The sequence below is a fragment of the Carex rostrata genome, chromosome 12 (genome assembly GCF_964058835.1).
Source record: "Carex rostrata chromosome 12, lpCarRost1.2, whole genome shotgun sequence".
In the NCBI taxonomy this organism is placed as follows: Eukaryota; Viridiplantae; Streptophyta; class Magnoliopsida; order Poales; family Cyperaceae; genus Carex; species Carex rostrata.
Window position 1 is genome coordinate 7,321,607 of NC_135929.1, and position 13,166 is coordinate 7,334,772.

The 13,166-nt window shown below is 31.7% G+C and overlaps 2 protein-coding genes across 3 annotated transcripts; both read right to left on the reverse strand.

Annotated features, from left to right (window-relative positions):
- Positions 1 to 332: 332 nt before the first annotated feature.
- LOC144563451 (bidirectional sugar transporter SWEET5-like) lies at positions 333 to 3,721 on the reverse strand. Of its 2 annotated transcripts, XM_078312925.1 has the most exons (6): positions 3,596 to 3,716; positions 3,468 to 3,504; positions 2,142 to 2,358; positions 1,837 to 1,998; positions 1,090 to 1,209; positions 333 to 610 (listed from the first exon to the last, which is right to left on the reverse strand). In XM_078312925.1, the coding sequence occupies exons 1-6, from the start codon at positions 3,636 to 3,638 to the stop codon at positions 446 to 448; spliced, it is 744 nt and encodes a 247-aa protein (XP_078169051.1). In that variant the 5' UTR covers positions 3,639 to 3,716; the 3' UTR covers positions 333 to 445. The 2 variants fall into 2 exon arrangements, with proteins under 2 accessions (XP_078169051.1, XP_078169052.1); XM_078312926.1 differs by lacking the exon at positions 1,090 to 1,209 and having other exon boundaries at positions 3,596 to 3,721.
- Positions 3,722 to 10,774: 7,053 nt separating this feature from the next.
- Positions 10,775 to 12,910, reverse strand: LOC144563571 (bidirectional sugar transporter SWEET6b-like). The gene is made up of 6 exons (XM_078313062.1): positions 12,868 to 12,910; positions 12,755 to 12,791; positions 12,341 to 12,557; positions 12,051 to 12,212; positions 11,326 to 11,445; positions 10,775 to 10,921 (listed from the first exon to the last, which is right to left on the reverse strand). Exons 1-6 carry the CDS (start codon positions 12,908 to 12,910, stop codon positions 10,775 to 10,777), a joined length of 726 nt encoding a protein of 241 aa, XP_078169188.1.
- Between the last annotated feature and the right edge of the window lie 256 nt (positions 12,911 to 13,166).

Here is a 13,166-nt window from a genome sequence, read left to right on the forward strand (position 1 = left end):
ATGGCAAGAACTGGAGGGTTAATTAGAAAATATTCTGGATATTTGGATAACATTGGAAAAAGTCTCTTCCAAATTTCTGCCTTTTTTTTTTATAAAATTGATAGCAGCTCTCTCCCAAAATTGTCAATGCATAATTTTGAATTTATTTCATCCTAAATTCAAATCTTAGGAGATTGTTCCATGTATACAATAATTGTGCCGTTGCCAAACTATTATTTCGACTTGAGAGAATTTTTGCATAGATGTATATCTTATTTTGAAGAAAAATGCTTCTCATATTTATGGTAGTGTTCAAACTTCAAAATGTAGATAATTTAAAGAGAAATCATGGAAAAAAAAACTAAATTAGCTCTAAAATTGATAGTTAAATTCCACATGACAAAACTCCATGTCAATTGTTACTTCTTACAATTAATGATGCAAGAAAACAATGGAAACCCAACATCTATTTCCTTATTGCTACGGAGCGTAGAGAGTCAGGGTCATTGGAGGGGGCGATCTGTGGCAGCTCAAGGTTTTGCTTCGGCTCGTCTTTCGGTGTGGTACGGTAGTAAATGCAGTAAAGGATCAGTTGTGCTGCACTAAGCAAAGCGCCAAGACCATTCGGTATCTGCTCACGCAAGAAGAAGAAAATATAATTAGTAACTTATTATCAATCAAGGATTAAGAGTTAAGACCAATAATTTGAATTTGAATCTCGTGTTGTGCCACTCTTTTGCAAGTTTTATTATGTTGTAATGAAAAGTTAGTTTTTGCTACTTTTTTTAAATCAGTTAACTTCTTCTCTCAGCTTTTGTTACCACTTTGGTGGGTGGTCTATTGCTGGTAAAAATAGTATGGTAGATACAAATTATCTACTCGTAAACTTAGTTTCCCATTAAACTCAATTTCATTTAACCCCATTCATGTTGTCTGAATGAGATCCATGGTGCTGCAATGAACAACCCAATTTTAAATTTTATAAGAAAAAATAAGACACTAACACAGTAATGGTAGTTTACTAATATGGAAGGTACAGAGGTTTATCATACAGTGCAGCATTTTGGTTTATGTGGAGTTCAAAAGGCAAATTGAGAAGATATGGCTAACCAGGATATAGAGATCAAAGCGAAGGAGAGAGTAAGCTGTCCAGCAAACACCATTGAGGAAGCTGACCAAGGATAGGTAGAATGGCATGTACTTTACACTTTTCGTCTGAATCACCATTCTCTGGTACAAATTGCAAAAAGAGGGAAATTGTTAGTTATTCAAACCAAAATTTAGTCGAGATTAGCCTTCTCTTGACTATAGTTTTCTTATTCAGAAAGAAAGTCATGAACAAATAAATGCTGCAACCAAGAATTCTTCTTTATATATATGTTGATAATGCACATGTATTTGTGACACAGAAAATATGCAATTTAGATTATGTTTTAATTAATTTGTTGAGTGCATATACAGTTTCAATTTGTGTATTCACAACTGGATGTGGATCATCTTTGCCTGAAGGAATGGTGCATTAGGTGTAGCAAATTAAAACTTACAAGTAAATTGAACTGGTAAACACAAAAATAACAGTGTACATTAATTCAAATTGGTAAACTGCTTGAAATTGGAAAGCGTCCCATCCAAACTGACATATTTTCATGCTAAACTTCTGAACAGATTAAAAAGAAAATATCGGTACTAATCTGTCAACTTAGGAATGTAGTGTTATTATTTTCTCAGAAAACGTACTGATATAGTAGCAATACCAACTGACACATTTTTGTTGTTATCAATTTTAAAGCAGAATAAACCATTCTGCATGCATGTACCACCAACTGCTATAAGAATCAACTATTCTTAGTTTCTTACCATTACAGAAAGCGGTGATGCATACATGGCTGTGCCAAATATGACACAGAGAATCCCCACAATCTCTGTCCTCTTGTCATGAGTATGGGCCCCACCGAGCACCCCACCCATGACAGCTCCGACGAACACCAGCTCTCCCGCTAAAATGCCAACAATTTTAAGCTGCACAAAACACAGAAAAAATATATATTAACAGTTCTAAATTGGCAGAGAACACAAAGAGCTGTACATTTTGTCATTTTCCATTACAAATTAAAACCCAAAACAATAACAAATTAAAGACAAAAGAAAGAACAAGAGCTTACACGAAGGCTGCGCGGGGCAAAAGTGAAGAAAATGGCGAGGTAGAGAGCCTCCATGAAGAAGCCCACACCATTGATGGTGAGCACGAGCACGCTGTTTGGATGAACAATGGGCAGTCCATAGACAATCCACATCATACAATTCAGCAGTGTCGCCAGATACGGAATCGGTGAGAATTGCTCTACAGCCCTTTTTTTCACAATTGTTACGTAGGTCGGTCTGTTTATTCATTCAATGGTCACAACAAATTAAACACAATTATTGTAGCAGTTATTGGCACATTTTGCATGGAATGAGAGCATGCATGTTTCAAAGTGTTCTGGGTTTTATTTGTTTAAATAATGAAGTTATATTTATATTTTATTTATTTTTCAAAGATACAACTACAAATGCTAATTCATGAAAATTTAAAACTTACAATTATTATATAATTTAAATAAACTAGCTATCAAATATTTGCAAATTGAAAATTTGTTGGTCTCTTCCATCAAGCAAGAGATCATTAACAATTTAGTTTAATTGGCATTTGTTTGATAATCAAAAGATAATTAAATTGAATCAAATTGGATTACGGTGTATCTAAATAAAATAAAATAAACAAATTTGACTTTGCCAATTTCACAAATTTTGACAATAGTTATAATGATTGTCAATATATCCCTTCAATATACAAATTAAAGGAAACCACCATAAAAAAAAAAAATTATCTTTCATTGTTTTTTTTTTTTTTGGAAAATGCAAACTTAATTAGATTCTAATTTTAGTTACTACTGATTTAATTTGTACTAGCTTTTTCCACTTCAGAAACCTCTAAAAGGATGTTTATATAAGAAAAGTTATTGGCTATTTAAAATCCAATTTTTTAATATAAAATTGAAAAAAAAAAACAATTTCACGTTTCTAGAACAGCCAGAAATTAAATTTGCAAATAGTTTATATTATATTATTTTATTCAGCAAAATTCGAAATAAGTATTTTTTTCGCAAATACTTTTGATCAATGAAAATTCGTAAGATGGCATCTTGCAACCTTACCATAAAAAAAAGGTATGCCCTATAATCTCAGTTCTTTTAAAGCAAATGTCATATTTTCGCAAATCTCAACTTATTACACAAGAAATAATATATAGCTGTTAATATAGAAGATTTTAGCTGTTTAAAATCCCAATTTTTATTTTCTTAAAAATGAAAATTGAAAAGAAAGCAAAATACCAAACATGCAACTTATGAGATAAATGTAAAATACAATGAATTAAAGAATACAAAATAGATACAAATAAAACTGATCAGAATACACAGATATGTTTTCATATGTGAGGAATAGCTTACAGTGGAGAGAGGAACAGGCCAAACGAGATAACATTCCCTAATTAAAATTGTGAGAGCATGCAAGCGGTTAAACTTTGTAAAGAGAAATATTGAAAAAGGGAGAGAAAGAGAGAGAAGAGCACTTGTACCTATTATTCCGACCACCGTGCGAATTGAATCTGTGGAAATCATTTTTGCTTGAGAGAGAAAGAGAACGATATTCAAAATTATGAGAGAATGTGAAAAGGCTGTGGAGAAAATATAACCAGAGATAGGGAGGTATATATACTCATAGGCTATTTCAAAATAGATATAGATAAACTACAAATGGATATATACTTCTATTTTAGATTTCTAGCTATTAGAAGGTACGGTCAAATTTATTATTTATTATTTATTATTAAATTAATAAGATTATTTTGAGAAGTCCATGTTTGTAATCTTAATTTAGTATTTTGAAAATAATAATTTTTGAAGATTTTATCTAATTAAAAAAATTGGTTATTTATTAAATGTATAAAAATACAACAATTTAATTTTAAGCAGAACCAAAAATAATATGGCAATGTGTAATATATAAATTATAGATAAACATGTATAATTTTTATTTTATATTTGGATAATTTTGTAAGAATATCATATAATCTACTACACAAATGAAAGTAAATGTATATGGTAGAATTGTATGTGAGCTATTAATGAGCGAGCATTTGGATAATTATTATGGACATTCTCTCTTATCTACATTTAGCGTATGTTGTGAGACTCTCATGTAGGGCCTACTGTTGTTCTAAGATAATGGATTCAATTTCCAATGTCTTTCTTAATTGGATTCGTTAATGTGCTGACAATAATTAATGCAGATTAGATCGTTATCGTCAATTTGATCCGCTGCGCAAGAAATTAGATTTAAAGGTTCAACGATTAAAATTACTTTTATGTCCGAAATAATCTGAAAATAATTAAAATTGGTAAATTAAAATTACTTTTATTTATGTGGCTCTGATGAAATTGGGTGTTCATCGGGGGCGGTTTATTTGTTTTTTAACCGAACCGAAAAATTTGGTTCAAACGGTTCGGAATATCTTTTTGAGAAATTGATGGTTTTTTCTTCATCCGGATTGTGATTTCAGTTACTTTATTAAATTATGGTTTAATTTGAAAATTTAGTAAGTCTATTTTTTATTTTTTTATTTTTCCAACGGTCTGAAAATGACGTCTGATACATTTATATAGTAACTTATCTTAAATAAAAATAAAAACTCTAAAGATCTATATCCTACTATAGTTTAAAATTAAAGGTTTAAATAGCGTTTATCGTATCATAACGGAATGACTAAAAAAATAGCGCAATGTCCAAATAGCGTCGCTGTAGCGCTCTACGATAGCGTCATAGTTTTTATGGTTCGAAAATATTATAGCGGCGATATAGCGCGCTGTTTAAAACCTTAGTTTAAATAAACAAGGGCTACATACTATATATTATATGAGGAGGGTTCCAATGCCTCATTTTTTATATCTCGTCATACCTCATATTTTATATCTTCATTTTCTTCATATTCAAAGTCTAAATTGTCGATCCGAACCGTTCAACATGATATCCATACTAAAATATGGTTAGGGATGAAATTTTATATTTTTTGAAATTTTTTTGCTATTTTTTAAGATGGGTAGAAAATCACTGTTTTTTGAACGGTTCAAAAACAGTGATTTTGTACCTATCTTAAAAAATAGCAAAAAAATTCCAAAAAAATATAAAATTTCATCTCCATGCATATTTTAGTATAAATATTTTGTTGAACGGTTCGGATCGACAATTTGGACTTTGAAAACGAAAATATAAAATATGAGGCATGATGAGGTATGAAAAAAAATGAGGCATTGGAACCCTCCTCATATTATATATACATCTTATACATTTTTAGGGCTTCTATATTTAGTATAAATAAGAAATGGCCTCACAATTTCAAAATGTGTGGACGGTTATATTTATTTATTATTCATCATATTTTGAGTTGAAGATATTTTTTTAATAACTTTTATGTCCGAAATAATCTGAAAATATTCATCATTTAAATCTATAGCCCTTTGTGGGGTAGAACTTTGATTCACAAATTCCGTTCCATTATCGGTTCTAAGAACTTTAATCCTAGTATTGTATTGATTTTCAATTAAATTTGAAAACTCTTGAAAGTAAGAAAAAACCTCGCTTTATTTCTTAATAAATATAAGTATGTTAGTCGTGAAAAATCATCTATAAATGTAACAAAATATTTAAAATCATTATAAGAGTTTCCGGGAGCGAGTCCCCAAACATCGGAATGACTAAGTTCAAATATATGATTACTCTTTGAATTTGAACTTAGCTAATTTGCATACTTCACAATTACTACAATCTAAATTAGAAAAATAAAAAATACATTTTAAGGTTCTATCGGAAGCATGCCCAATTCTTCTCCCATGTCTTGCACTTGGGTGTTGAAATTGTATTTTTGGTTATACAAAAAATATAATCCATTTTTGAAAACACCTTCACCAATCATCCTCTTGGATATTATATTATGAAAGAATACATTTTGAGATGAAAAAAATAATTTCACAATTTAATTATTTTGAAAGTTTACCCATAGATAATAAATTGGCGGTGCAATTTTTTACATGCAAGACATCTTTAATTTCTTTTGAGAAAATAATAATCGAGCCATAACCACAAATTTTCATTTTTTCAACATTGCAACATAGACAAATTCTTGACCTTTCCCTTTTTTATAGTTGTGTAATAAATCTTTATTTCTGGTCATGTGGTCAGTTGTACCGGAGTCTAAAATTTAATCTAAATTATTTTGAGAATATCCGTTATTTAAATTCCCAAATTTTGTATATTTTATTTGGTTTATTTCATTTGCTTCAATATTTGGGCTTATTGTATTTCTTCTTTTTTTTTGAGAAAAAACTAATGTCTTAGCATTAGTTTGATGTATTGAAATAGTTGCAGATTTGCAGCTAAAGTAAAATAAAAGGAAAACAGCGATAAGTAAAGAAAATAAATTTTTGTCTAATCTAATTTAATCTTGTGTTGTATTGTTGATGGGTGTGTTTCTTCTTGACCCTGAGCTGTAGGTCCATTGGTCCACGACTTCTTGCACCAGTTGTTGGACTTCTTTGTTGGTTTCTCTGAATGTCCTGTTGCATCTCTCCCTCCATAGTATGAATTGTGCTATGAGTATTATTGACCTCACTTTTTTGTTTCCACTTTCAGCCATTATTGCTGAGATGGTCTCTTGTGGGATGTTGACCTGTAGCCTTATGCCAAGTTGCTGGTATGTCTGTCTTGCTGTGATGCAAGTGGAGCATGTGATGTATTGTTTCGGTTTGGGATTTGCACATGATGCACCTGTTGGTGAGGCACCAACCTCTTCTGTTGAGGTTGTCGATTGTGAGCAGCTTGTTTTGTAACATTATCCATCCAAATACATGCATTCTCGGTGGGCATGATAAATTCCATATTCTGCAAATGTTTGTTAGTGTAAGAGTTGTTGGTGTTGTCTTGAGTTGTTGGTATGCTGACTTAACCGTGTAGTCGCCTGTTGCCATCCCTCTCCATGTTGCCTTGTCAGGTTCGCTTGAAAGGGCAAGTTGATGTAGGAAATTATGGCTCGATTATTATTTTCTCAAAAGAAATTAAAGATGTCTTGCATGTAAAAAATTGCACCGCCAATTTATTATCTATGGGTAAACTTTCAAAATAATTAAATTGTGAAATTATTTTTTTCATCTCAAAATGTATTATTTCATAATATAATATCCAAGAGGATGATTGGTGAAGGTGTCTTCAAAAATGGATTATATTTTTTGTATAACCAAAAATACAATTTCAACACCCAAGTGCAAGACATGGGAGAAGAATTGGGCATGCTTCCGATAGAACCTTAAAATGTATTTTTATTTTTCTAATTTAGATTGTAGTAATTGTGAAGTATGCAAATTAGCTAAGCATACAAGCCTCTCTTTTGTAAGTTCAAATTCAAAGAGTAATCATATATTTGAACTTAGTCATTCCGATGTTTGGGGACCAGCTCCCGGAAACTCTTATAATGATTTTAAATATTTTGTTACATTTATAGATGATTTTTCACGACTAACATACTTATATTTATTAAGAAATAAAGCGAGGTTTTTTCTTACTTTCAAGAGTTTTCAAATTTAATTGAAAATCAATACAATACTAGGATTAAAGTTCTTAGAACCGATAATGGAACGGAATTTGTGAATCAAAATTTTTCAAAATTTTTGAAACAAAAGGAAATCATACATCAAACAACTTGTGTTTATACTCCACAACAAAATAGAATTTTTGAAAGAAAAAATCGTCATTTACTTGAAATGACAAGAGCACTTATGTTTCAAACCAATGTTCCAAAATCTATTGGTCGGATGCCGTTCTCATCGCAACTTATTTGATAAATAGGTTGCCAAGTGTCGTTTTAAAAATAAAAGTCCATTAGAAATTATTTATCAAAGAAAAATAATTTTTAACCACCTAAGAATTTTTGGATGTACATGTTATGTATACCAAAATAAAAGAGATAAGCTAGACCATACTTCTATAAAAGTTATTTTTGTATGGTCTTCATCTCAAAAAAAGGGTTATAAATGCTATGATCCTATAAATAAAAAAAATTATATTTCTAGAGATGTAACATTTTTTGAAAATGAGTCTTATTTTAAAAATAAAGATGAGATTGATAATCAAATCATCACAAATAACTTTGTCATTCCCATATCTACTAATCAAATTATTGAGCAAAGAATTGTAGGAAATGACGAAGAAGAACAAGAGAAAGAAGAACAAGAAGAAGAAGATGACGACAATGAAAACGATAATACTCCTCAAAGTGGAGCCAAGGAGGAAGAAAATGAAAATGTTTAAGGCGAAAATATTGAAGAACAATCTAGGAGGAGGTCAACTCGTCGTAAACAACCATCCACAAGGTTAGAGATTTCGTAACCTATAAGGTTCAATATCCAATTGAAAATTTTATTTCATATAAAAATATTTCAAAAAACCACCATGCATTTCTTAGTTCAATTTCAAAAATTGAAGAATCAATAAATTTTGAAGAAGTCATTAACCAACCGGTATGGTAGACTTGACAAGAGACGGTCTTTGATCGGTTATGTCTTCTCTTTGGGTGGATGTGCAATTAGTTGGAAGGCTACTTTGCAATCCACCATTGCCTTATCAACCATAGAAGCCGAGTACATGGCGATTAGGAGGCAATATGACTTAAGGGCTTGCTTGAAGAAATTTCAGCACATGGTGGTCCTACTACCATCTTCTTTAATGAACAAAGTGTTATTCACTTGGCGAATAACCATGTGTATCACAAAAGAAGCAAGCACATTGATGTCAGGTATCATTTTGTTCGACAAGTTATCTCAAAGGGTATAGTAGAGATAAAGAAGATTGGCACCACCGACAATCCAGTCGATATGCTCACCAAGCCTATTCCGACCATGAAGTTCAACTATTGTTCAAATTTAATTTATGTTGGTTGTTAGTCTTGTTGTTCATTTTGTTTTTCTCTTTTAGGTGAGATTTCGATCCAAGGTGGAGATTGTTGTAAATGTCTCTTATCTCACCATTTTGTTCATTCCTATTTCTATAGGGTTATATTTGTAAGTTTCCTTTTACATATTTGTACACAAACTTTAGATGAAATAAAGTGAGAGAAAATTGCCCCAAATTGTGTCTTCTACTTGGCTGCTCATCTCTTTCAAAAACCCTAGATTTATAACAAATGTGTTTCTTCAAGGAACACTTGAGGAAGAAGTGTATATGACTCTACCACCGGGTCATATAAAAGAAAAAAAATACTAACCTCGCTTGTAGGTTAAATAAGTTAATTTATGGACTTAAACAATCGCCAAGTGCATGGTATGGAAAACTCTCTTAATATTTAATTTTTCTCGGTTTTAAAATAACTCAATCTGATACATTACTATTTTCAAAACATGAAAATAATAATACAACCATTGTTCTTGTTAATACACACCTAAAAGATTGACAATGTTAATAAACACCTAAAAGAAAATTTTGAAATAAAGAACCTTGGTAGACTTAAATATTTTTTAGGAATTGAAATAGCTTAATCTATCAATTGATTATTTATCTCACAAAAAAATATACCATTGACCTTCTAAAAGAAACAGGAAAATTAGGATCCAAACCGGCCTCAACACTAATTGATAGCAATTGTAAATTGAATTCTGAAGAAGGAGAAACGTTGAAAGATATCAACCAATTTCAAAGGCTTGTAGGTAAATTAATTTAGCTAACGGTAAAAGGGCCGGACATATCATTTGCGGTAAGTCAAATTAGCAAATTTATGCATTCACCAAGAGAACCTCATTTGGATGCAATTGATAGAATTTTAAGATACTTAAAGAAATCACCTGGAAAAGGTGTATTGATAAAAACAATAAATCTAATGATGTGTGTGACTATTCCGATGCAGATTGGGCCGGGAGCTTTGATAGAAAATCAACAACCGGCTATTGCACATTTGTAGCTGAAAATTTAGTCACATAGAAAAGCAAGAAACAAAATATTATGACACGATCAAGTGCGGAAGCGGAATATCGTGTCATGGCATCCACCGCGAGTGAACTCAGGTGGATCAAATAATTGCTTGAATAATTGAATTTCAAAATTGACAAGCCAATGAAGATGCTTTGCAATAACAATGCGGCAAGGCACATTGCTTCAAATGACGTATTTCATGAAAGAACAAAGCATATTGAAATTTATTGTCATTTCATAAGAGAAAATGTGCAAGTAAAAGAAATTGAGATCCCTTCCGTGAAGAGTCAAGATCAATTAGCCGATATCTTCACTAAGGGGCTAATTCCGAAAGTATTTGAAAAAATAACAAACAAGTTAGGATTAATCGACATTTATAATCCTAACTTGAGGGAAAGTGTTGAAGAATAGAATAAATTATTAGAAGAGCTAAATTGTAAAAAAAAATTTTTTTTTTTGAAAATCTTCGCAGAAGCTGCGAAGTCGTGAGGGGGAATCGAACTCTCGACCTTTGGGTACAACAACTCTAGGACTTTTTCCTAGCCAATTGTACTACATCTCCTTTCTCTAAATTGTAAAAATAATTAGAAGGATAAAATTGTAATTAGAACAATTAGAATTGTAACGTTGGAATACCAACGGTTAAATAGGAGAGGAGGCTATAAATACCTCCTGACTGTAGAAATAACAAGAAGAAAAAATAGAAAAAAATACAAATTTTCATCTCTCTCTGGCTCTACAAAAACTAACACTGTGTCATCAGGGAGCCTGGTCGGGATGACACTGGCAACTCAAGATTCTGCTTCGGCTCATCCTTTGGTGTTGTACGGTAATAAATGAAGTAGAGAATCAGCTGAACTGCACTGAGTAATGCACCGAGACCGTTTGGTATCTGCAGATAAAAGTAAAACATGGTAATTCATAGTCAAGTCAGACTGAGATAGTTGCCAAAATGGGTAGTGCCAGTAGTATCTTTTACTGCTACTTATCTACAAATCAAACGTTCTTATTGCTGCTCCTTAATTTGAGACCCAAAAAAATTAACAAATTTTTTTTTTATTTTTACTACATCTTTTCAGTGTATTGCTGATGCATGTATACTTCATGAAACGAATTAAAAATTACTTTAAAAAAGGACCCAATAAATCCATAAAAAGTAAAACAATGATAATAAGTGTTTTCAGATATAGTAGTCAGAATTTTAGCCTGTGCCAATTTGTGTGGTATATTGTTATCAGAATGTTAGGTATAGCAACTGAGTATATACAAAAGGAAACTCAGGAAAATATGTCTAACCAAGATGTAGAGATCAAAGCGCAGGAGAGAGTAGGCTGTCCAGCAAACACCGTTTAAAAAGCTAACCAAAGATAGATAGAATGGCATATATTTCACGCTCTTTGTCTGAATCACCATTCTCTGTCACAAGGTGCAAAAAAATAGGGAAAACTGTTAATTAAACAAATTTCTAGTCGACAGTTATTTGTTTATTTCATGTAAGCACCTTCACTGTAGGGCATATAGGATTGTCAACCACAATGAGGGATGTTAGACTTTCATAATCAATAAATTTAAAACCATGCATGTAACAAAATAGTGGTGTATATATCTAATTAATCAAACGAATCCTCATTGACCTAGGGTTCTCAACAATCAACAAAAATGAATTAACATAATTTAGCATATATAAAATAAATAGAAGCCTTACTTATGGATCTAATGTATTTTACATATATGGTTACTTAAATAATTGATAGTTGGGAGATTAAACCTAGAAAGAAATTTGGTTGTTGATTTTCTTGAAATATCAAGTAAGCTGGATATATAGTCTAATATCAAGATAATACATAACTTTACGGTACATTTGTCAACTTAGAAATATAGTCTAAATATCATCTTTGAGGAGTAATTATATATTTATACGCAGCGATTGATACCAAACAACAAAAATATATTTCTTTTATGTTGTCTTTTTTATCTTAATATATAAAGTGTTGGTAGTATCAGACATAAACATCTCTTACCATCACAGAAAGAGGTGATGCATACATGGCAGTGCCAAAAATAACACATAGAATCCCAACAATTTCGGTCCGTTTGTCGTGTGTGTGGGCGCCACCAAGCACACCGCCTAAGACGGCTCCAACAAACACCAACTCTGCCGCCAAAATGCCCAAAATTTTAAGCTGCATTTACATAGAAAATAAAATTTACGAAAAAAACATACTGTACCAATAGCAGTACAATGCATCATCTTCCAAGGTAACCAAACACAGAAACTAACAAATTAAAGGCAACAAAAAAATGAGCTTACACGAAGGTTGCGCGGGGAGAAGGTGAAGAAAATGGCGAGGTAGAGTGCCTCCATGAAGAAGCCCACACCATTGATGGTGAGCACTAGAACGCTGTTTGGATGCACGAAGGGTAATCCGTAGACAATCCACATCATGCAATTCAGTAGTGTGGCCAAGTACGGTATTGGCGAGAACTCCTCTACGTCCTTTTTCTTCACTATTTTAACATATGTGGGCCTGTTTGATCATCCAATGTCCACATATTAGACCAACAAAAAACAACATACACGAGAATCTAGTTAATCAGTTCTGGAAAACAAATATTTAATTTTAATCTCGCACAATCAAGTTGAGAATCTGATTAATTAGATGTACACAAGCTACATAGAATGAATCTAAAGACAATATATGCATGATAAGAGGAGATAACTTACACTGGAGAAAGGAACAAGCCAAAGGAGATAATATTACCTGCAATTGTAAAAAGTGCGAGCAGTTAAATTTTCTGAACTGTTAAAATGGAGATATAAAGAGAAAAGAGTATTACCTATTATTCCAACTACAGTACGAATTGAACCGGTGGAAATCATTTTTTCTTTAGAGAGAGAAAGAGAGAAGAGATGCAATATGCAGAGGATTAGAGAAAGCGATGATTATAAAACAATGTGAGAGGGAGAGGCATATAAGTACTCTTCAGCTTGCCCGAAATAGAACCAAATTGAGAAATAGAGACTACTAATTGGAGAAAAAATTTAGGTATATATCTCAGTTTAGTACTTGAACAGTTCAAATAAAAAATGTAGAGTATTTAGCCATTTGTTAAATAATGTTGTATTTTTATTATTT

What these genes read in the sequence shown, in the direction of transcription:
- LOC144563451 (XM_078312925.1), bottom strand. Translation starts at nt 3,638, where the DNA reads ATGATTTCCACAGATTCAATTCGCACGGTGGTCGGAATAATAG. An exon ending in TTGCCCCGCGCAGCCTTCGT is followed by an intron (nt 1,999 to 2,141) that starts GTAAGCTCTTGT and finishes TGTTTTGTGCAG; the next exon opens with CTTAAAATTGTTGGCATTTT. An exon ending in GCTTTGATCTCTATATCCTG is followed by an intron (nt 611 to 1,089) that starts GTTAGCCATATC and finishes TTGCGTGAGCAG; the next exon opens with ATACCGAATGGTCTTGGCGC.
- LOC144563571 (XM_078313062.1), bottom strand. Translation starts at nt 12,910, where the DNA reads ATGATTTCCACCGGTTCAATTCGTACTGTAGTTGGAATAATAG. An exon ending in TACTGTAGTTGGAATAATAG is followed by an intron (nt 12,792 to 12,867) that starts GTAATACTCTTT and finishes TTACAATTGCAG; the next exon opens with GTAATATTATCTCCTTTGGC. An exon ending in CATCACCTCTTTCTGTGATG is followed by an intron (nt 11,446 to 12,050) that starts GTAAGAGATGTT and finishes ACCTTGTGACAG; the next exon opens with AGAATGGTGATTCAGACAAA.